This window comes from Nycticebus coucang, chromosome 8, assembly GCF_027406575.1.
Source record: "Nycticebus coucang isolate mNycCou1 chromosome 8, mNycCou1.pri, whole genome shotgun sequence".
Classification (NCBI taxonomy): Eukaryota; Metazoa; Chordata; class Mammalia; order Primates; family Lorisidae; genus Nycticebus; species Nycticebus coucang.
Genome location: NC_069787.1, coordinates 37,125,967 through 37,148,085, shown reverse-complemented (window position 1 = coordinate 37,148,085; position 22,119 = coordinate 37,125,967). Strand labels below are relative to the sequence as shown.

At 41.8% G+C, this 22,119-nt stretch overlaps 1 protein-coding gene across 4 annotated transcripts in view; it reads left to right on the top strand.

Annotated features, from left to right (window-relative positions):
* PTPRG (protein tyrosine phosphatase receptor type G) overlaps positions 1 to 22,119 on the top strand; it is a 773,199-nt gene that overhangs the window by 692,600 nt on the left and 58,480 nt on the right. For 3 of the 4 annotated variants that reach the window (XM_053598711.1, XM_053598714.1, XM_053598713.1), the window contains 2 exons: positions 3,893 to 3,979; positions 19,590 to 19,681. In XM_053598711.1, the coding sequence (XP_053454686.1) occupies positions 3,893 to 3,979; positions 19,590 to 19,681 (179 nt within the window). The remainder of the gene's footprint in view (positions 1 to 3,892; positions 3,980 to 19,589; positions 19,682 to 22,119) is intronic. The other variant, XM_053598712.1, reaches the window with a different exon arrangement.

Below are 22,119 nucleotides of genomic sequence, written 5' to 3'. Positions count from 1 at the left end.
GTGGCAACCATGGCACGTGTGGGGGCTGCTGCGAGCTCAGGCGTGCACGCTTCCCAGTCTGCTCTAACGCCCACACTTCCAAGTTCACCAGCCGATGACTGGACTTGGTTACAGTGTTTGCCCTCTTTCATTCCAGCAAAGTCACAAAGAAGACAGGTGTAACGAGGATGATGACTCCGGCACAGGTGACTGTAGAGAGGGAGGAAAGGAAGGGGGAAACGCCATCACTAACAGCCACCAGGAGTAGCTGAGTTAATACAAAGAACACACTCCATTATTTAGTCCTCCAGCAGCAGTGCCATCGGCATCAGGGAGTGCATGTCCCAAGAGAGGAAACAGTTTCCAGAAAGGGGATTGGAGGGCTTGTGCAGGATCATATGGCTCATATGTTTGAGAGTTTCTCATACCCAGGGTTTGATTTGGTTGATCCAAGACCCTTTATAACGGGCCTATTATTCCTTCCTTTGTTCTTTCATTCAACATTTCTTGGGCCCCTAGTATGTACCAGGCACTGGAGATCCATCCTAGAATTTCTCAGACCCCTAGTATATACCAGGCACTGGAGATCCATCCTAGAATTTCTCAGACCCCTAGTATATACCAGGCACTGGCGATCCATCAGAGAGACAGAGTTCCTGTCTTCGAGGAGCTCAATAGCTTAATGGAGGAGATGAGCAGGTAAACCATAGTTATCCCAAATGGACATCTAAAACTCATAGTCCTCCAGACTGGTTTTATTGAGCTAATAGTTGTTTTTAAATTTTTGAATTAGTTTGAAAATAGATTTGACTGAATCTGGGTTCTCATAGCAAATTGGAAGATGTAGTAACATTGTTCTCAGATTCATTGTGTCACTCGTGGCTTGATAGAGTCACCATGGTGGTCCCTTTTCAAAGGCCACTTGCCGCTTTGACAGTCTCTGCCATTTCTCAGGTTCCTGCCTGGCACCTGTGGGTGGGTGAATTTGTATTCCCCTGGTTTGCAGGGGTGATAAAGGAAAATAGTGTGCTCTGGGAAGGACTCTGATTGGCAAAGAGAGGCAGTCATGGAGGGCTTCTTGGAGGAGAGGATATTTGGGTTGATTGACTTACAGATTAAAGAAAAAAGGATAGGGTGGCACCTGAGGCTCAACAGAGTAGGGCACCAGCCCCATATGCCGGAGGTGGTGGGTTTAAACCCAGCCCCGGCCAAAAACTGCAAAAAAAAAAAAGAAAAGAAAAAAGTATAAGTTCGCCAGGTAGAGGCATCTGTGTAAGAGGTGACCAAAAAGCATGCCATCATGGCACATGCAACAGAAGACAAGTCCCATCTAACTGCCCTTACTTTAGCAAAGAAAAGTCCACTGTCATGGGTAGAGTCAGATTCTTTTCTAAGAGGTTCTGCATGTACTAAGGCCCTGGGCCAATTCTAGTTGCTCGTACGTGTCCTATTATGCTGAGGGAGAGAATGAGATTCAAAAGACATGTTTATAAAAAACTTTTCTCAAGTCTGGAGACATCTGAGTTTCCAAGTCATAATATTTGGTGGCATGGTGTGACCACCTTGATCTTTTCTGCAAACAGACCCTTTATTGGACCACAGGTATTGTTGGCATTATTTTTTTCTTTTAAGACCAGTGACTGTACCATTTTTCTCTTTCTGGAACCTGTATCTAAGGTTGCATTTTAATAATTTTTTTTAATCATTAGGAGTAATTTTTACAGTTTAGCTCGTCAAAGCCTGACAAAGTGTCGAGCCAGTGGAGAGAGCTCAGGCACATTTCATGATGCCAAAATATGGCTTGCCACAGAGAGTCTGAGTTCATGATGACACTGTGGTATTAAACGGTCTTGCTCGGAGCTGCTCACAGGGGCTGGGGAGCCTTTTGAAGTCCTCAGCTGATCCTGAGGGTGGCCACATTTTTCTTTTTCTTTCTCTGTGAACTGTGTGCAGGAGATCTGGGTCACATGGCAGCTCACGTTGCAGATCCCAGGCAACTTTCTGCTCAATAACTGTTTCCCAAATGGCTACTCAGGGGCCTTTCACAATTCCGGAGAGCTGTCAGTTGTTATAGTAACCGGCCCCCTGCTGTTGAGTTGGCCCTGAGATGCCAGTGGAAGCTCTTGGAACAAGCTAACACATAGTCATTAGACAAAAGCGGGGAGAGCTTCACTGCTAAAGATTGCCGTTTAAACATGCTCCATGATACTTAAAAGGCTGCACTGATTCTGTTAGGGAAGTGGTGGGTGGGTCAATTTTTAAACCAAGCTCACTTTTCAGGAAAGGGAAACTCCTATGCCCAGTCTATTCTAGGTAACAACCACCTTTCTTTGGATTTCTCAGAATTAACAGTACTCTCTCCCAGGGTGGATTATGTAGCCCGCTCTGTTCTGCCGGTTTGCTGAGGTAGCCCTCCATTATTTGAGGTATTAGTTATTGATTGCGTGGCATTTGCTCCTCAGCTAAGTGTTGTCAGTTTGCGGGTGGTAGTTTTAAGCTCTTGTGATTGTGTGTGAGGAAAAACTGTGGAGATTGCCGGCTCTGCTCCAAAATACTGAATCTGGCAGTATTCAGAATAGGGCTAAGGGTTGAGAAAAAGTCTAAATATTTTAGGAAGCTGCAAATTTGAAGTTTTTATGAGAATTTGTAAAAACATTCCAACACACTCGTGATTTCTTCAGATTAATGTTCAGAGCCACACTGAGCATACTCGTGATGCTTGGAGGACAGTCATCCGTTGTTTCAGAATGTACTCGATAGAGGGAGACAAGAAGTTCTGAATTACAGCAATCCCTCTCCCCCTTTGAATCATAGTTCCAAGTTTTGGCTTCTCTAAATCATGGTTCTTGTGCCAAGTACTTTTTACCCAATATTGAGTCTAATAATTATCAAAATAAATGAAAGTTTGTATTGAGGGTGAAGAAAAACGTAACCCAAGAATTGGAGGGTGTCCCTTCCTAGAAGCAGAAGGCCATCAGGTGAATCACAAAGTAATAAAATGTTAACTTCTTTGGAAGTACATATCTGACATCAGAATTTTATGTGGGATTCACAGAGCTTCTAAAAAAAGAACATCCTTGTATCTGAGTGCCATTGCTATTTTATCAAGAGAGTTTAAAAAGAACAGAGATCATTTCAGTGTGAAATCCTATAGCTCAAGTGGTTTGAGGGATTAAATATAATTAAACATTTTTAACTGTTGTTGTGTGACAAAAGTATCTTTCAGATTCTGTGGCCAAGTCTCAGATGCTACAGCTATTTAAGTTATAAGGGAAACTGAATATAGAATTTGCTATCTAGTAATAACTTGCCAGTGGCTGTTCCCGTCCCCCTGAGGTGCCTCTCCTGTGTATTCTACAAATGTGTATGTGACTCATACTGCAAACCACAACAGTGTTTGTCCAGAGATGAGAGGAGTGCCTGGGAAAAAGACAAAACCCTGGATTTGTCTAATGGCACCAAATTCAGAGAAATTTGCGGCAGAAGGGAGGTCCAAATGGTCCCCAGTACATTTCTGCCAAGTTCTGTTTATTTCAATGGTATTTTAAGCCACCCTCTTTGCCAGGGCAGCATGTCAAAGGCAGGAGAGTGGGTATATCAATGCAAAAGGTCACGATTGTGTTTGTGATATCCTTACCTTCTGTTAACACCAGGGATGATACAGGCTTCTAATATGTAAAGATGGCTTTCAAGAGCAAAGTTCCCATTTGGTATTTCTGACACCTCTCTGTAAAAGCCCATAAAAGCAGCCACCTTTGTACATAAGCATCCTCTTTTGAAAATGTCCCACTAAGGCCTGCTGACAGGGTCTGCCTGTGTTAGAGGGGAGGGGGGGTGTCTGTGTGGAACTCTTGGTGGCCAATTGACAGTCTTGTTTTCTACACCTGTTCTCTTTTGTTTTTTGTCCATTTAGAGGGTGTAACAAAATAAAGTCCAAGGGCTTTCCCAGACGTTTCCGTGAAGTGCCTTCTTCTGGGGAGAGAGGAGAGAAGGGGAGCAGGTGAGGGGCGGTCAAGTTTAAGGGGGGGGTCTTGATGGCCGGGACTGGCTTGCCGAATTTTTGTTTTGTTGCCATGGGGATTAAAGTCTTCTAAGCAGTGCAATGCTGACACTCACCTGTTCTACCCCAACTCCCTGAAGTAAGACTTGCAATTATCACTTCAGCTTGTGGGTAGCTGGTACCAGTTAAAGTTTGCCCCCTGTGCTTGCTTTGCTTTACTTTGTGATTTGGGGCTATGTTTTTTGTTCGGGGGTTTGAATGTACTGGGGATGCTCCATGCCTGTGTGTCTGTATGTGTAGTGCATCCATTTTCTTTTCAAAATTTCAAATATTTGCATGTTTTAGAGCTTTAAAAATAGCACATAGTGCATGCATTTCGCCTTATACACGGAAAATATCTTTTAGAAACCTAAATGTGTAGATAAGTTAGGGATGAAGAGTAGGAAGGGGGGAGAGAAGTGAGCTGTTGTGGAAATACCATGTGCTTTTCCTAACAGGTGAATTTTTTTTAAAAGTAAAAGTACGTGAGTTTTAGATAATTAGAATAGTTGGAAAAGTTATTGTCCCAGAGAGATTTATAATAAAACTTTTAGAATTCACAACTGCATAATCTTAATCACCACACTTGGGCCTCTTGATAATATTTCCTTAGGCTTATCTTAGCCAAATACTTTTTAATATTAATATGATAATCTTTTAATATTAGATTGCTAATTAGGCTATTGCATTAATCCCTATTATGTCAGCAGCAGTCCCCTATTATACTTTTGAACCAATTACAGCAGTTACCTTAAAATTTTCACATGGAATGATTAGCCTCTATTGGTTGTGGATAGACCAGATTATTGAGATGAAAGTTTAGATACCCATACATTATAATCAGATATACCTATGCTATCTAAGAAGGTATAGTTTGGGGATTGTGACAGATTAATGAGAAAGTCCATGATTTATCTTCTTTTAAGCTGTATGGTGCAATTTTGTCCTTGTAGGGAAGGTCGTAACGCCTGTAATTGTTCTGCGATCTCTTTGTTTATGCAAGTCTTTGATTTCTAATACATTTTCACACTCCAAGGGTAGAAACTAAAATAGAAACTCCTCTGTATAGTTTCGGATTCAAACATCTAATCTTAAGAGAAAGAGACTTTGTATTTTTTTTTTTTTTTTGGCCGGGGCTGGGCTTGAACCCGCCACCTCCGGCATATGGGACCGGCGCCCTACCCGTTGAGCCACAGGCGCCGCCCTGTATTTTTTTTTATTAAATCATAAACACAGAGATCATATATACATTAATGCATTTATGGGATACAATGTGCTGATTTCATATAGAATTAGGAGCCTTTACATCATACTGGTTAATATATACCTCGTCTCATTTACTTAATTATTATGTTAAGACGTTTATAGTCTATACTTAATAGATCCAACATGTACCCTTGTATTGTGCACCACAGGTGTGATCTCACCATTCACCCTCCCTCAATCTGACCTCCCCCCTGCCTTCTCATCCTCCCCTACCCGCTCCTTCATCCTGGGCCGTAGTTGTGATCTGTTCTTCATATGAAAGTGTGAGTGATTATAAATTGGTTTCATAATCCTGCTGAGTACATTGGATATTTTTTCTTGCATTCTTGAGATACTTTACTAAGTAGGATATCTTCCAGCTCCATCCATGTAAACATAAAAGAGGTAAAGTCTCCATCTTTTTTAAGGCTGCATAATATTCCATGGTATACATATACCACAATTTGTTAATCCATTCATGGTCAGTGGGCACTTGGGCTTCTTCCGTGACTTGGCTATTATGACTTGGGCTGCAATGAACAATCTGGTGCAAATATCTCTGTTATAAAGTGCTTTTTGGTCTTTTGGATATACGCCTAGTAGAGGAATTGCAGGATCCAACAGCAGATCTACTTTTAGATCCCCGAGGATTCTCCATACTTCTTTCCAAAAGGGACGTATTAGCTTGCACTCCCCCCAGCAGAGCAGAAATGTTCCCTTTTCTCCACATCCATGCCAACATCTGTAGTTTTGGGATTTTGTTATATGAGTCACTCTTAACTGGTGTTAGATGATATCTCAAAGTGGTTTTGATTTGCATTTCTCTGATTAAAGATGATGAGCATTTTTTCATGTGTCTGTAGGCCAGGTGCCTATCTTCTTTAGAGAAACTTCCGTTCAAGTCCCTTGCCCACAATGAAATGGGATTACTTGTTCTTTTTTTATTAATAAATTTGAGTTCTCTGTGGATTCTGGTTATCAAACCTTTGTCAGAGGCATAACCTGCAAATATCCTCTCCCATTCTGAGGGCTGTTTGCTTGCTTTACTTACTGTGTTCTTGGCTGTGCAGAAGCTTTTTGGTTTGATCAGATCCCAGTAAATGTATTTTTGATGTTGCTTCAATTGCCCGGGGTTCCTCCTCATAAAGTATTCTCCCAGGCCAATTTCTTAAAGTGTTCTCCCTACACTCTCTCCAAGGATCTTTATAGTTTCATGTCTTAAGTTTAAATCTTTTATCCTGTGAAAGTCAATTTTTGTTAGTGGTGAAAGGTGTGGGTCCAGTTTCAGTCTTCTACAAGTTGCCAGCCAATTCTCCCAGCACCATTTGTTAAATAGGGAATCTTGCCCCCAGTTGATATTTTTGATGGGCTTATCCAAGATGAAATGACAATAAGTGTCTGGGTTCGTCTCTTGGTTCTCAATTCTGTTCCATACGTCTACCTCTCTATTTTTGTGCCAATACCATGCTGTTTTGATCACTATAGATTTATAGTATAGTTTGAAGTCCAGTAGTGTGATTTCTCCTGATTTGTTTTTATTTCTGAGTAATATCTTGGCTATTTGAGGTTTTTTCTGGTTCCATATAAAATGAAATACTATTTTTTCCAGATTTTTAAAGTATGACAGTGGTGCTTTGATAGGGATTGCATTAAATTTGTAAATTCCTTTGGGTAAAATGGACATTTTAACAATGTTGATTCTTCCTAGCCATGAGCATGGTATGTTTTTCCATTTGTTAACATCTTCAGCTATTTCTTTTCTCAGAGTTTCATAATTCTCTTTATAGAGATCTTTCGCATCCTTTGTTAGGTGAATTCCCAAATATTTCATCTTCTTTGGCACAACTATAAAGGGAATAGAGTCCTTAACTGTTTTTTTGGTTTGACTATTATTGGTATATATAAAAGTTACTAATTTGTTAGTATTGATTTTATATCCTGAGACACTACTTACTGTATTCTTTGGTCACTTCTGAGAGTTTTGTAGTTGAGTCTCTGGGGTTTTCCAGGTATAAAATTATATCATCTGCAAAGATATAAAGTTTGATCTCCTCTGACACTATTTGTATATCTTTGATCACCTTCTCTTGAGAAAGAGACTTTGGATGTTACCTTAGTGCCTAACTTTCATACCTGGTCCATTTTTAATATAATATGTTTTTGACTGTAGCAATTTAAAGAGCTGGCATCACCTTGTGAACAGCATGACGATAAATGGACATCTGGTTTCTAAGTTCCTCCCCAGAAAAGATGCCATAGCCTGCTAGACCATCTCATTTACATACTTGGCCCCAGTGTGGGAGTGGCTTATTACAGACATATTTTAGGTCAAAAGAGAGATGCTTCAGTCCCTCTAATATCTTACCTCCTTCTCAGTGAGACAACCTTGGGGTAAGCACAGTAGAAGTTTCATGTATGTCTAAGGAGTTGGGAACTATCCTGGGAAACAACAAGGTTTTAAAGAATCTTAAATTTACTTTCCTTTTTCCCAGTAGTGTAGCAGCTAAAACGACAGACTTTTGTTCTGGATTTTTTTTTCTTTTTTGCTCCTGACCCCCCAGCAATTTTGATGGAACTAGAAAAAGACAGACTTTGGCTCAAGGGGGTGTGGGTGCTAATTGCAAACTCTCCCACTTCCTGGCTCTGCAATCGTGAAGCGCTTTGAGACTCAACTTTTCATCTAGCAAATGGTCTAATGATGGTTTCATGAGGTTGTAAAGATTCAATGAAGTGGTGTATATAAAATGCTTAGAGTGTGAAAGACGTTGCCCCATTGAGAAGATGAGGAAACCGAGACACTGAAAGGCTAGGTTACGTGGCTAAGCCACCCCACTCAAGTGGCTGCCGTGGCACTTCCACGGCAGTGGTCTGCATCCTGACCTGGGTCTTGTCCTCTGTGCTCAGCTGCTGTGCTAACTGCTCCATGAGAGATGGGACAGACACAGATCCTGTCCTCAAAGGGTGCAAAGTCTCTGCTCTTTCTCATGCTGGCCTCCCTGCCACACTCTGCTCCTCCAGAACCTCCGGATCCTCGTTCCCCACCAGCCCACTGCCCCCCGTCCCCCTTTCCCCCCTGTTCTCTTCCCAGGCTCATTCTGCTACTGTTCCATGAAAAGCCTTCCGAGGACAGGGGGCCCCCACTTCTGCCAGGCTCCTGCAGGAGGCTACAGTGGGTCGTGAGAAGCACTTTCAGACTGTCTCCCACATTTGCCTCTTTCTATCCACGCTCATTTCCTCTCCTGGCCTGCATCTCCAATCAAAATATGGTAACCAGGAGAAAAGCCCCCAGTGATGCCACCTTCCAAACAGCTACAGTAGCCGTTACAGAGTCCCACATGTTAACACAGCACTGCCCTCTGCCCCTGTTGTCCCCCTGCTCCACAGCAGGCCTGATGGGGCTGGACCAAGTGAGGCCAGCAGAGAGAATTATTAAAATCAGGGCAATTGCAGTGAGAGGTAATAGTTCATTATCTCCCACAGAAAGGAGAGGAAAAAATAATAAAAATCAGCCTTAAGCACTTAATGTTTAAATAAAGCCGAATTAAATTTTGCACGGGTAATGACTTGACATGGTTTAAAATCCAAAAGTTTAAAATTATAAGTGCCCCTAAATCTCCATCCTATCACCCACCCACCCTGCTCACTGGTAGGCAACTGTTGCTAGTTCGTTTGTTCTTCTAGAGATTGTTATGTACATGTAGCAAATATGTGTCCCTTTATCCCCTGTACACAGTGGAGTGCCACACACGCGTCTTGCTATTTCCACTGAACAGTTTTTCCCTGTGCCTGCATAGTGGCCTCATTCTTTTTCACAGAAGCTCATGCTTTACTAAACCAGTGCGTCATGCTTTCACAGGTGCGTCATGCTTTACTAAACCAGGCCCGTGTGGCTGCCACTTTGGGTGTTCTCTGTCTTTTGTTATTGCAAACAAGACTGTGGTGAAGAACTTGGTTTACGTGCCATTTCACAAAAGGATAAGTTTATTTGTAGGATAAATTCAAGAGATAGGCTATCTCACAGGGTATGTGCATTTGTAATTTTGATGGATGGTGCCAAACTGCCCTCCCTGGTGAGCTGCCAAGGTGGGTTTCCTCAGCAGTGTATGAACATGGCTGTTTCCTACATCCTCCCCAGCCAGGGTATTGTCAGACTGTGGCCTTTTTGCTAACTGCGTAGGTGGGAAACAAATAGCACCTCAATGTAGTTTTTGTTTTGTTTTGTTTTGTTTTGGAGATAGAGTCTCACTTTGGCACCCTATTTCACAGCAACCCCAAACTCCTGGGCTCAAGTGATTCTCTTGCCTCAGCCTTCCAGATAGCTGGCACCCACCACAGCGCCCAACTGTTTTTAGAGATGGGATCTTGCTCTTACTCAGGTTAGTCTTGAACTCCTGAGGGCTAGCAATCCACCTGCCTCAGCCTCAATGCAGTTTTAATATGTTGTTTCTTATTATAAGTGAGGTTGAACATCATTAGTATACTAGGCTGAACCATGTGGCTTTTTTTTTCCCTGTAAACCATTGATATTTTTGCCCATTTTTTTCTTGGAGCTGTTATTGGTCTCCTAATCGAGGGAGAGAGCCCTGGTTAGTGATAAGGGTTGCAAATATTTCTTCCTAGTTTGTAGTTTGCCTTTTACCTGTGATTATGGTGTTTCTTTGACTGTCATTTAATCAATTTTCTATTTGCTGTTTTGTTTTCTAGATTTTGGGTTATCTGTTAAAAACTCTATCCATTCAGAGGTTATTTTTTTAAGTACTTTTATAGTCTCAAAATTTAACAGTAAATTCTTTTTTTTTTTTTTTGCCAGGGCTAGGTTTGAACCCACCACCTCCGGCATATGGGACCGGCACCCTACTCCTTGAGCCACAGGGGCCGCCCAACAGTAAATTCTTAAATCATTTGGAATTTAACCTGGTGGATAGTGTGATGTCTGAATCAACCTTTTCTCCCCAGGTGGTCCTAAGTATTTAAAAAAATACTACAATCTGGGGCCCAGTGAAGAGGTTTATAACACCTTACTAGATAACCCTGTAATAACACTCAACAAAATAGGTAGCTGCCAAAAAGCTATTCCCAGACCTTTCTTTTTCTTTCAGAGTAGTTTGAGGGTACAAATGACTAGGTTACAATATTTGCATTTGTTAGGTAAAGTCCCTGTTGTAGTTGTGTCCTGCACCCAGTAGGTCTGCCATACACCCTTACATTGCCCATATAAGGTGGGAGCTCACCAATCTCCCTCCGTCTTCCTTTCTGCTGCCTCCCCCAACCTGAATTGAATTGAGTTTTTCTCTTGTGTGGGCATGTACTAGTTCATTTACTAGTTCATGTACTAGTTCATTCATTTTAGATTATGAATACTGAGTAATATATGTAGCAAATAAAACATGAATTTCATTTTCTCCCTCCTTCCCAAAACAAGTTGGACCATCACCTCACCATGGGCTTGCCCAAATCCATGGAGAGTGTGTCAATGCCTAAAAACAATGCCAAATGAGGTAGAGAGTCCCCCCAGCCTCAGTCCAGATGTTCACAATATTCCACACTAGGGTCTGAAGGGTAAGACAGCTGCCACAAAGCTCCTGACTTCAAGTTGTCTTTTCTAGGTTTGGGAGCCCAGGGCTTACTTCTTTGAAGCTAGCTATAATATAAAAATCATCATGGCTGGGCATGGTGGGTCACACCTGTAAGGCTCATGCCTATAATCCTAGCACTCTGTGAAACCCAGGCAGGTGAATTGCTTAGTTCAGGAGTTCGAGACCAGGCTGAACAAGAGCAAGACGCCATCTCTCCTAAAAATAGAAAAACTAGCCACACATGGCAGTGGGCACCTGTAGCCGCAGCTACTAGGGAGGCTGAGGCAGGAGGATCTCTTGAAGCCTAAGAGTTTAAGGTTGCTGTGAGCTATGATGCCACCATACCCTACCCATGGTGACAGAGTAAGACTGTCTCAAAAACAAAACCTCAAGAACCTGTCATGTTCAGTATTTTGGTCTTGTCAAAATACGGTGTTTTGTTTTGTGTTTTGTCTTTTGTTTGTTTGTTTGTTTTCTCTCTGTATAGATGGGATCTTGCTATTGCCCAGGTTCATTTCAAACTCTTGGTCTCGGGCAGATCTCCCTGCCTCAGCCTCCCAAAAGTGCTAGGATTATAGGCATGAGTCACCTGGGCCCCCAAATGCAGTTTATGAAGAGACTTTTGCTCTCCTATCTCCTGGAGATCATTACCAGTACTTCATTTGGCCCTGGGTGTCCACAAGGATTTCTTGGCAAACTCAACATTTAGCAGGAGAATATATTGTCTGGAGACCACTTTTGTGTCTGTAACTTGTTAATTTTCTCCCACCTTCCTAAAGATGTTAATCACAGGCAATATGAATCATCCAATAAAATTCTCACCATGGGAATGAAATTTTTGTCACTTCCAGCTGTAACAAGAGTGAACTGGGACATCTCTCCTAGTCATGTGAAATCCAAAATACTGGGAAACATTTTCTCCTCTTTGAAGTTTGACACACATATTTGCATCCTCTTTCATACCGCATCCATCTTCTGCATGATTCTATTCTCTTTTCTTTTCCTTTCTTCCTCCCCACCCCGTATCCGACATGTCCGGTTTATCCGAGGTATAACAACCATATGCCCCAGGATTTCCAAGCAGCCCTGCGGTGACACATAGCATTTGATTATCCCCCAGAGCACACTCACATCTGTCAAATCTCATGTCCCCTTTTATGATTTAGAAAACAGGGCCACCAGAAGCATATTTTAGTTTCTAAATTTCCCTTTTTAGAAGATCTCTTCCTGAAAAGATACTCAGAGTGTAAACTGAGTTTTATAAACTGAATCCTTTAACATGCAGCAAAGGAAACTTAGCAGCCAGTGAGTTGTTGTATGTGAAGAATCTCAACTTAGAACTTAAATTGGGCTCCTTTCCAAGTGGAATTCCAGAGTTATTTCAAACAGACACTCCTCTTTGAGGAAAAGCCCAACAGAGCTAGTAGCCTTTTTCTTCTATTGTTGTATTTGTCACTTCAGTTTCTTGAAACATGTTGCCCTAATGAATCAATCCATGTCTTTTTAATGCAGCTCTCAGTCCTCTTTGTTGAAGGCATGTGAAGATTTTCAGCTTTCTGTTTATAAGTGGCTCTTATTCATACAGGGTTTATTATAACAGATCCGTTTACAAAAGTAAATATTAATGTGATTTCTGTTGTTTACAACATACGAAGAAATGGGATTATTAGCGGGCATGCCACTATAAATTTAAATGAGGGCAGTCTCTAAATCAGTTAAGATTGTTTAATTAATATTCATCAGCAGCTCAGCCAACCATCGCTCTAGTGTACAATTAGAATTTTGAGCTGTACGCTGCTCACAAACTCCTTCTCACCCAGATGTGATTATAAAGCCATTGAGTTTAATTTGAAGACAGTGACTTGGTTTCTAATTCTCACATATCAACATTTGGTAGGTTTGCAATTCCGGATTTTTGTGTGTGTCTGGAAACCATATTGTGCCTCCCCCCTTGCCCGCCCATGCCCCAGCAGCCATGGTGTTGCAGGGGCTTTTTATAGTAGTCAGCCACAGACCCTGTTTGAGAATGGTGTGACATCTCAAACTTGTCGAAAGGGATGTACAGGTTGATCCAGACGTGTGTACACGTGAGGAACTCCCGCCCTGGTACGCAGGTGTGGATGCTGCCTTGGGGGGAGCCTTTCTGGTCCCTAGCAGTGTTGAGTGGAATTCCAGACATTTCTATCATTCTGGACTCAGCATCAGCACTCTGCTTCTGAAAAGTGTTAGTCACCTAAATGATTTCCAGGTTCTAGTCAGAGAGGCAGAAAAAGATAGAAGTAAATGGTAAGCCCGTATCAGTGGTTATCTAAATGGGTCCTGAAAAAACAGAAGTAGCAGGGAGGAAGGCCTTTATGCACAAATTTGGCCATTCTGGGTAATTTTGCTTTAAAAATGTGGCAGCTATCCTGGAAGGAAATGGAGGTTCAGAAATCTTGAGATTTTCTGCCTACCTTTGTAGTTTGCTACATTTTGTTTGAACAGTAAACCTCTGTAACTTGAATTTTATGAATACTTATAAAGCACTGTCAGAGCAGCTGGGGGTATGTGTGTGTTTCATTAGTCAAGAGAGCCAATTAAACACTGGAACCTGTCATGTGCTGACGGTATGCTTCAGTGGGAGCTCAGGGACGTGCGTGAGGTTGACAGCTGACACCGGTCCATGCTTACTGCCTCCTGTCTAGAAGACACACTCTGCTCATGTGTGTGTTCTGCTTTTTCAAGGCTAAAATTTTTGATTTGTGGCAGGGTCTCTATCCTCAAAATATCTCCCTTATTTGAAAGATTGGGAAGTTATTTTTAGACATTTCAGCCCACGAGCAAATGTTCATGATCATAGGCCTTCTGCATCCCATAGGCTTCTTAGAAGCCAGGCTCATGCACACATGCACACTTCTGCCACGAGGCCTGCAGAAAAACTGCAGATTTGGACCTCAGGTGTGGGGGGTGGGCTGGAAACCAAGGGAGCCGCTAACCAGAATGCCCACAGATTTGATCAGCTTCAGAGATGATGTCACACACTATCTTTGTCCTCTTGACTTCCAGTCAAGAAGTCAAGCATGTTTTTTTTTAAATAGGCAAGCCCTGCATGGTTTCCTAAAAAGGGATGAATGAATGAAGAGTATTATAGGAAGCTTGGTCCCATTTTGCTACTTAGAACAAAGTACTCTCTTCTGTGCATAGATGTGCATAGATCTAATATGTTGGCCATCTTTGTTTGCAGCACCCACGTGGCATTTAGGGTCTGTGTTGTAATAAAAATCCATACCTTTATGCCTATTCTAGAGAGATATATGAGTAATATGACCAACTTAGGGACCAGTGGATTCACAGCCCTTGTTTTATTTTCATTCTGTCCCATGAGTTTGAATTGATTTGTGCAAACTGAGCTGTCTCTTGCTCCTCTCTGGGAGCTTGGTCTTGGTCCTTTGTTGACGGGATGGGTTTTAGAAAGCTATCCAACACAATGGCTTTCCAATTTGCTAAGTGGCAGGACACTTGGAATCGAGAATGTCAGAACATCCATGAACTACGTAATATTGACAACTTCAATTTCTTCATAGAAACTGAAATTCATTTTGGTCTGAGACAAATAAAGCCATCCACAAGAGTGGCTTAAAAGGTAGAGGGAAAACTTTGAGTTGGAGAAATCTAGGGTTTTTTTCAGTGACTTGAGAAGAGTCTTTCCTTCAGAAGAATGGCAGAACACTGTGCTCCAGAGAATGCCATCCTGTTTCTTAGGTTCTAACAGAAATAGAGAAGACTTTAAAATTCTTATTCAAGTATGCACTATACCAGTTTTCTTTCTGTATTTGAGATGATTACGTTAACCCCCTTGAAGTCTTAACGACTGTTTCTTATCCCATATGGGAGCCAATAAATTCTAGTCTTACTTTTATGGGTGCCTTTAACAGTACCTGCCCTGTAAGACTATTTTAGTTTTTCACAGCTTCTTAGTGACAGTGCTGGAGGCTCTCAGGAACCACTTTCCTTTCATCACAATGGTTCCTAACCAGGAAAGGTGCACACCAGGATCCTCAGGGGACCCTTTTCAGAATACATGGGGATGTGTTCCACATCTCTCAGTTAGAATCACCAGGGGTGGGGCTCATGCAGTAGGCATTTTTAAAGCTCCCTAAACTGAAGAGATGGTTTAAGAATTATAACCACCGCCTCGGCCGCTATGGCTTAGAGGCTAGAGTACCAGCCACATACACTGGAGCTGGTGGGTTCAAATCCAGCCAGGGCCTGCCAAACAACAACAACTACAACCAAAAAGAAAAAAAGAAAAAAAACAGAAAAATAGCCAGGCATTGTGGCAGGTGCCTATAGTCCCAGCTACTTGGGAAGCTGAGGCAAGAGAATCACTTCAGCCCAAGAGTTTGAGGTTGCTGTGAGCTGTGACGCCATGGCACTCTACCAACGGTGATGGAGTGAGACTCTGTCTCAAAAAAAAAAAAAAAAAAAAGAATTATAACCACTATTTGCCTGGAAACTTTACTAACGAGAGAGGCTCTTTCAGACCATCCAAAACTAAATTAGGTGAAAGTGTCAGAAAAATATATGATGAAAATGTTGATTAGGGAGAGCAGAAGATAATTAATTTAGATCATTACTAGGCCAGTTGGGGTCAGTGAAAATATTGTTACCTGGCCTCAGTTCCTAAAGGGGACACAGCACCATGGGGAGGGTGGGAAGTAAGCAGAAAGGGAGAGATGGACACGTGGAATGTACGTTGGGCATTCATTGGGTTATAATTTGTACTTAAACTGGAAGATGTATTTTTTCATTTCAGACGTGATCCTTTTCATCATTTTCCCTTTTTAGAGTACTTGTACAAGCAAATGTTCATTGTGAAGAAATTATAATTTTAGAAAATGGCTTTTCATGATCCTAGAAATCTGTTTCATTCAGGGAGGGATTTTAAGGGTAAGTTAGTTGAAAGAGAATTGGACCCAGATACAAGATTGAAATTGCAGGCTCAGTGACACACTAGAGCACTTTCAGAAACTCTGTCTCCATCCCCTGAGCTCAGAATCAGAGGCAATACTGTCTCTTTGAACGTACCATTGTTCAGAGTATTAAAACGTGTATTGTCTTTTCCTTTTCCTTCCAAAATCCCTCCTTTGCCTTTTTATTCTTGGCTACCAAGGTCCAGAAACAAAGTTTCTCTAGGGACTTCTTGGAAATGAGCAAGTTAAAATATGTCATGCACTATCCAGCTGCTTTTCTTGGGCGTTACGCACACGGTGTAGAGTATGTACACACAGAGGGATCTCACAGGGTTACCTCAATGAAAAGTGGACAGCAACCTACTACCTTGCTCAGTCCCTGGTCTAGAGGAGGGTCACAGTAAATAGTTATTAAAGGAATAAACTAAATATCAACAATGTATAGTACCCTCTGTGAGATGAAAGATTAAGCAAACATTAGTAAAGAAGATATCAGCCTATGCCTGTTATCAAGGAGAAAGGTGTATTTTGTTTTGGAAAAATAAAACCCCCAGAAAACAGCCTGCTTGCATTTGGGTGAGATTTCAGTAACAACATGCTGACTGATGTCCTCCTTCCATCCATTCATCACATAGCAGCAAAATGAGCTTTTTGAAAAAGACAAACCCGACCGTGCCACTCCATGGATTAAAGCCCTTCCTGGCTTTCCATTGGTCTTAGACACCCGTGGAGGTTCTGTGTGGCCTTGTGAATCTGCCGTGGTCTGGCCCTTGCCCACCTCTCCGCCGTACTTTCTGTGGCCTTTCCTGCTCTTGCCTCTGGCTTCCTGTCAGTTCCCACAACATGCCAAGTCCCAAGCTCTCCGCTCCAAGGCTCCTTAACAAGCAGCTTGATCTGCCTCCAAGGGTCTTCCCCTGGAAATACACAAAGCAAGACCTTCCTAATCTGGCCTCAGCTCTAGTGCCACCTCTTCCTCGGTGAAGTCCCTCCTTTACCCTCATCGATTAGCACCATGGTGTTCTGTTTTATTTTCTTCATAGCTCTTGACTATTGAAACCATTGGTTTACTTGTTTAATGTGGATTTTCCCCATGAACACGTTCCGTGTTTACCGTTCTTCTCCCAGGCCTTCACTGTAGATAATCAACGATTAAGTCAAGGAAAAGCATAGGATGTGCTCCCAAATATGAATAATGATTATCATTAGGGGAAAGATTTCAGGTGATTTGAATCGATTTTTTTTTTCTTTTTATTCATCTGTTACTTAAGTTGTTATTTATCAGTTAGCCCTAGCTTTTAGCCAGGCTTTCGGGAGTGGTTTTAGGGATTATCGCCATTTGCAGGGAAGGCATTATCTACACACTTGAGGCCGTGCAGGGGGTGCTGTACAAACATTTGCTGAAGCCACGGAAACGTTTATTCTCAGGGAAGGCATTACGCTGAAAGTTCCGTAGTGAGTTGCCCACCCGCGTCTTTGTGTGGTAGGAAGGACAGCGTGCGATGTGCGTGCAGCGCGCTTCAGATCACAAGAGCTTTGGTCCCAGGTTTCTGACCCTCATCCCCAGTTGTGTGCTTTTCTCTGGCAATCACAGAGTTATCTTGCTCCAGGGAAAATCCATTATAAACAGCAGCACATGGGGCACTAGAGTGTGATTTGCTTCAGTACACACTGCTGTTTTTTTTTTTCAAAGATAATGTGCAGCTTTCAGTACTGCATCAAGGGTGTAGATCCACATGAAACTGAGATCCTAGCTGAACCGTCTGCCTGTCTTCTAGGAAAAGAAAATCTATGTAGTGCCATATCCTTTCCAAGCTCCTGGGCTTTAGTAGAAGTTGGCCAATAACAATTCCATTCCCTAATAGCTTTATGCTTTAGGCACTTAAGAGGCACAGTGAGTATGGTTTTAAAATAGGTAGGTGTTATTTCTTTTGTTGTTTCCTTGTTGTTATCGTTTATTAAAGGATGACCCTGTAAAAGAATGCCTTAAGAGCAATCGTTTGGTTATTAAGTACTTCAACTGTCATCTTCTAAGTCAACAAAAACAGATTTTCCTTAGCTATGATGTGGTTAAAGTCCTAGCTCATTTGTGAAGTCCATAACCTGTGTTTTAACTCAAATGTTGCATTCTGGAAATGTACAAATTGGAGAGGCCAAGAAGGGGAGAAAGGAATCCAAGACTAGAAAACTAGATGACTAATTTAGAAATAGAAGTTATTACCTCAAACAACATAATCATGGGGGTTTTTTTTCACATGGATTTCCATTGTTTTCCATTTAGATTTGGTTAGCATCAGAGCCCTATAATATTATAAACATTTCATGTCTATGTAATTAAGTCCAACTGATAATTCTTCTCAAATTTAGGTAAAGGCAGCTAAGTGAGAGTGACAAAAACTATCCCCTTATGGTCTGGGGTGGCCATCCAGATCCCTTCTGGATTGTCCAAATGAACATTTGGTTAGAGGTGTCTTCCTTCTGAAAATAGGCAGTGCTTAAAGAAAGGGCTTCATGCTGTGTGGTGTGATCATTCCTACCTGTGTTTCTAATAGCCCTCTTTAGAGACAGAAATACCTGGATGACTGTGCGGTTTCCTCCCTCCCCCAGAGATCTTCTTTGGTTTGTAGAGGTGCTGGACTTTTTTTCTAAACCTCCCACCCATCACAGTCCTCTTCTCTGGCTTCACAGAAACAGGGTATATCCAGTACAACCATCCCAGGATACTTTTGATTAGATGAACAGGGACAAGTCTGGGAAAAAGTCGACTTACTCAAGTCCTTGGAGTATGGCCCTGAGAAAAAGCAAAGCTGTGGGGTGTGTGAGTGTCGCTTGAGGCTGTGATGCCAGAGGAGGAGGATGGAGCCCAGTGACACCGGGCACCAGAAGGATGCCGCCTGTTTGGCTAAAAGACCCAGCAGTAGGGCCAGCTATTGTAAAGCCCCTCCGCCAGATGAACAGGGACCCTTCTCTGGTCACAATAGCCATTCATGCTGAGCAGCCTCATTAAATATTCAGGCTGTGCTTCCGGCAGCTCATTAGGGCTGCAATGAGCAGTGACGTGGATGCTGGAAAGCTCAGGGCCGGCCAGCATCAGGAGGCAGAGTCTGGGCGAGCTGCTGATGGCTATTCTCTTCACTGCCTGTCCTATGATGACCAGTGTGTGCTCCCTGCTCTGCCTGAAATACAGGTAAAAACAAAACAAAGGACACGCAGGTCACACTGGAGGGCTCCAGGGCCTTGTGCCAGGTGCTTTTCTGGCAAGGGCCTCTGATTTTGAGTGCCTGCCCCCTTGAAGCCCTCTGACCTCTTTAAAGAGCTGAGGCTTCAGGGACCTTTGCTAAGCATGAACAGTATGGTGCTATTGTGTGCTTGGGCTGTTTGTTGACTACATTTGATGGGGGTAAGAGGTGTGGTTTTGAACTTGGTGCTGGGGGGTTAGAATAGCAAACTCTTCCTCTGTATCTTGTCAAATCTAGAAATATTATGGGATAATCCTAGCAGTTTGTGCAGCAAGTTCGCTCTGTGCCAAGTTTTCACATATCGAGTAATTCATTTTTAACCCTTTCACTTTTAACTAGCAGGTTACACACGGTTATAATAAAAAATGAATATTCGTCAGCTATTTGGGGCTCCTCTAACAGGCTGCTCACTGTTCTCCTTGTATCTTGTTACTTTGACATGGTTGGCCCTCAGCCTGTGTGATGTTTAAAGCTGGGAAATTCTGCAAGAGAAGAATTGAAAAATGTTGAATTCAGACAAAGTGTATGTTATTGTTCACATGTTTTTCTCTTATATGCACAGAAAATGTTTTCAGACTGCTCATTTCTACGTGGAAGATAGCAATTCGCCTCGAGTGGTCCCCAATGAAAGTATTCCTATTATTCCTATTCCCGGTAAGTGAGATACCACTCTTATTTCCAGTGGGCTAATTGTTTTTCTCTTTTATTCTCAGTTGCATGTGATAGCCATGACAAAATACTATTTTTATAGCCTTTTAAAGCTTGCCCTGTCTAGAAGATCCTTAACTAAGGCTAATTTAATGAAGTCTTTTCCCCTTTGTATATCTGCACAGTAATGAAATCCTCTTCAAGAGGAAACGTAATTGAAGCGGTACAGTGTAGAGTCCCAGGCAGGGAAGGGAAGTAACAGTAGGAAAGAGGGAAAACATACAAAAAACATATATCAGCTACTTGGACTGAATTTCATTTGGATAGGCAATTTGCATTTACCTTGTTCAATCACAATTTATGACACTTTTTTTTTTTTAAGGTGCTTTTTCTTCTAAGATTCTTTACTCTGAAAATAATATTTCTTAATGCAGGAAGTTTTGGTTTTCAGGCTGTGTGGAAATCTGGGATGCATTATTCGTCTGTAGTATTTTTCCTTTGTCCTTGAGTAAAAAGATAAAATTCTCCATTAGTGGTAGTGCTGGGTTACTGGGGGGGTACACTGCAGGGAACCCTGGCAAGCGCCATAGACCTGTGGAAGGCAGCGGTGAGTTAGGTGGAAAACACAGGATGTGGGAAGTGGAGATCTCACCACCATTTTTATTTGGCCTCTCTTCTCTTTTGCCAGATTGGAATTTTCATTATGTGTTTCTAAATATTTATCTTCAGATAACTTGAGATATATGTTCCCCCTTGACATTAATTATTCTTTTGTAAATAGAGGTATTACTTTTATTATAGTGGCACCTCCCACACACACCTGCAGCTTTTCTGCACCAATCCTCTGACCTACCTCATTCTCCAGAACACTTCTACCAACTTACATGCTGTATGTTTCGCTTGTTTTGTTTGCTGGCTCCATTATCAGAACAAGAGCTTCATAAGGATGAGTAACTACATCCTCAGTGACAGAATAATCCCTGGCACATATTAGGCACTCTTTACCTACTTGAATGAATGAACGAATCTCAGCAAAACTTCCTTAAAGTTCTTAAAAAGGTCATGGCTGTGCAACTCAGAGAAAAGTCATTCTTTGAGTACCAATTCCATTGTTTATAAATTGTCACTAGGCGTGGTTATGCCTGGGGACTTAGTTGGCCCTTTATGTGTCTGTATGTTTTAAGTCATTAGATATTGCTGGGATTGTCCATGGTCTGGCCATTCTAGTCAGCTTTTCTCACTAAATCTTGTCACACAGAAGCAAGAGAGGTAACAGAATAGTCTCTGATTAAGTTCTTACTGGATCATTTTGTGGCTAACTTTCCTTCCCAAATCATGGTACTGTTAATCCCATCAGTCATGCAGATTTGCATGGCTCTGGTGTTACAGTTGTCCCTAATGCTGAACTACATACACTGGGGATGGCCCACTTCACCCTGTTCTTTTTCGTTTGGGCATTAGAACTTTGAACTCGATTGAATCCTCTGACAACACCATTTGTGTGCCTGCCTTGCCGCACCCGTGAGTAGTTGTCTCAGATCAGCAATTGCTCTTGAATGTTTTCTGCCTTGTTTCACAGCTACCTGTTTAATTACCAAGTTAAATACCACAACCCTAAGTCATTTCTTTAAATGTGTGTTTTTCTTCCTTTTAAATGTGAGTTTCTCCTAATTCGCACTCACTGGTAGGGTAAGTACATGGAAAGGAAATTGCTTTAGATTCTCCAGTGACTGAGAAATCCGTGGTGTTCAGTTGAACCTCATTTAGCACAGATGTATTCTTGACAAGTTCTAACACATTCGTAGAAATGAGTCATTTTAAATATTGTAAGGTGGTGTGATAGTAAAGAGCTCACCTAGTGAAGCCATGAGTAAGGCTAATCTTTCTCTTTTTTTTTTTCAAGTTTTCATAGATAGGATAGCCTTAACAGGGGTACACCCAAACAGGGGAGCTGGCTTCACCCTTAACTGGGAAAGAGTTACCCTAAATGACCTTTCCTTAAAAAGCTTTCTGCTTGATCACTATCTCTTATTTGTCTTAATTAAAACCCATGGTCCTACTTAATAATTATAAAGTATTTTAATTCATAAACTACTTTTAACAATCCATTATCCTATTTATTCTTATGGTTTCTTCTGGTTATAATAATCCAGCTGCGTATTACATAAGAAAAACACAGTTTTTAATAAATTCATGAGTTATTTTGATTCTATTAAAGCATTTACCACAACTCTTCTTTAGTGGAACTCTCTGTGGGATTATTTTAAATGATTTACCTTAGAAATTATCTAATTCAGGCTGGGACTGGTGGCTCACACCTGTAATTCTAGCACTCTGGGAGGCCGAGGTGGGTGGATTACCTGAGCTCATGGGTTCAAGATCAGCCCGAGCAAGAGTGAGACCTTATCTCTAAAAATAGTTGGGCACTGTGGCAGGGGCCTGTA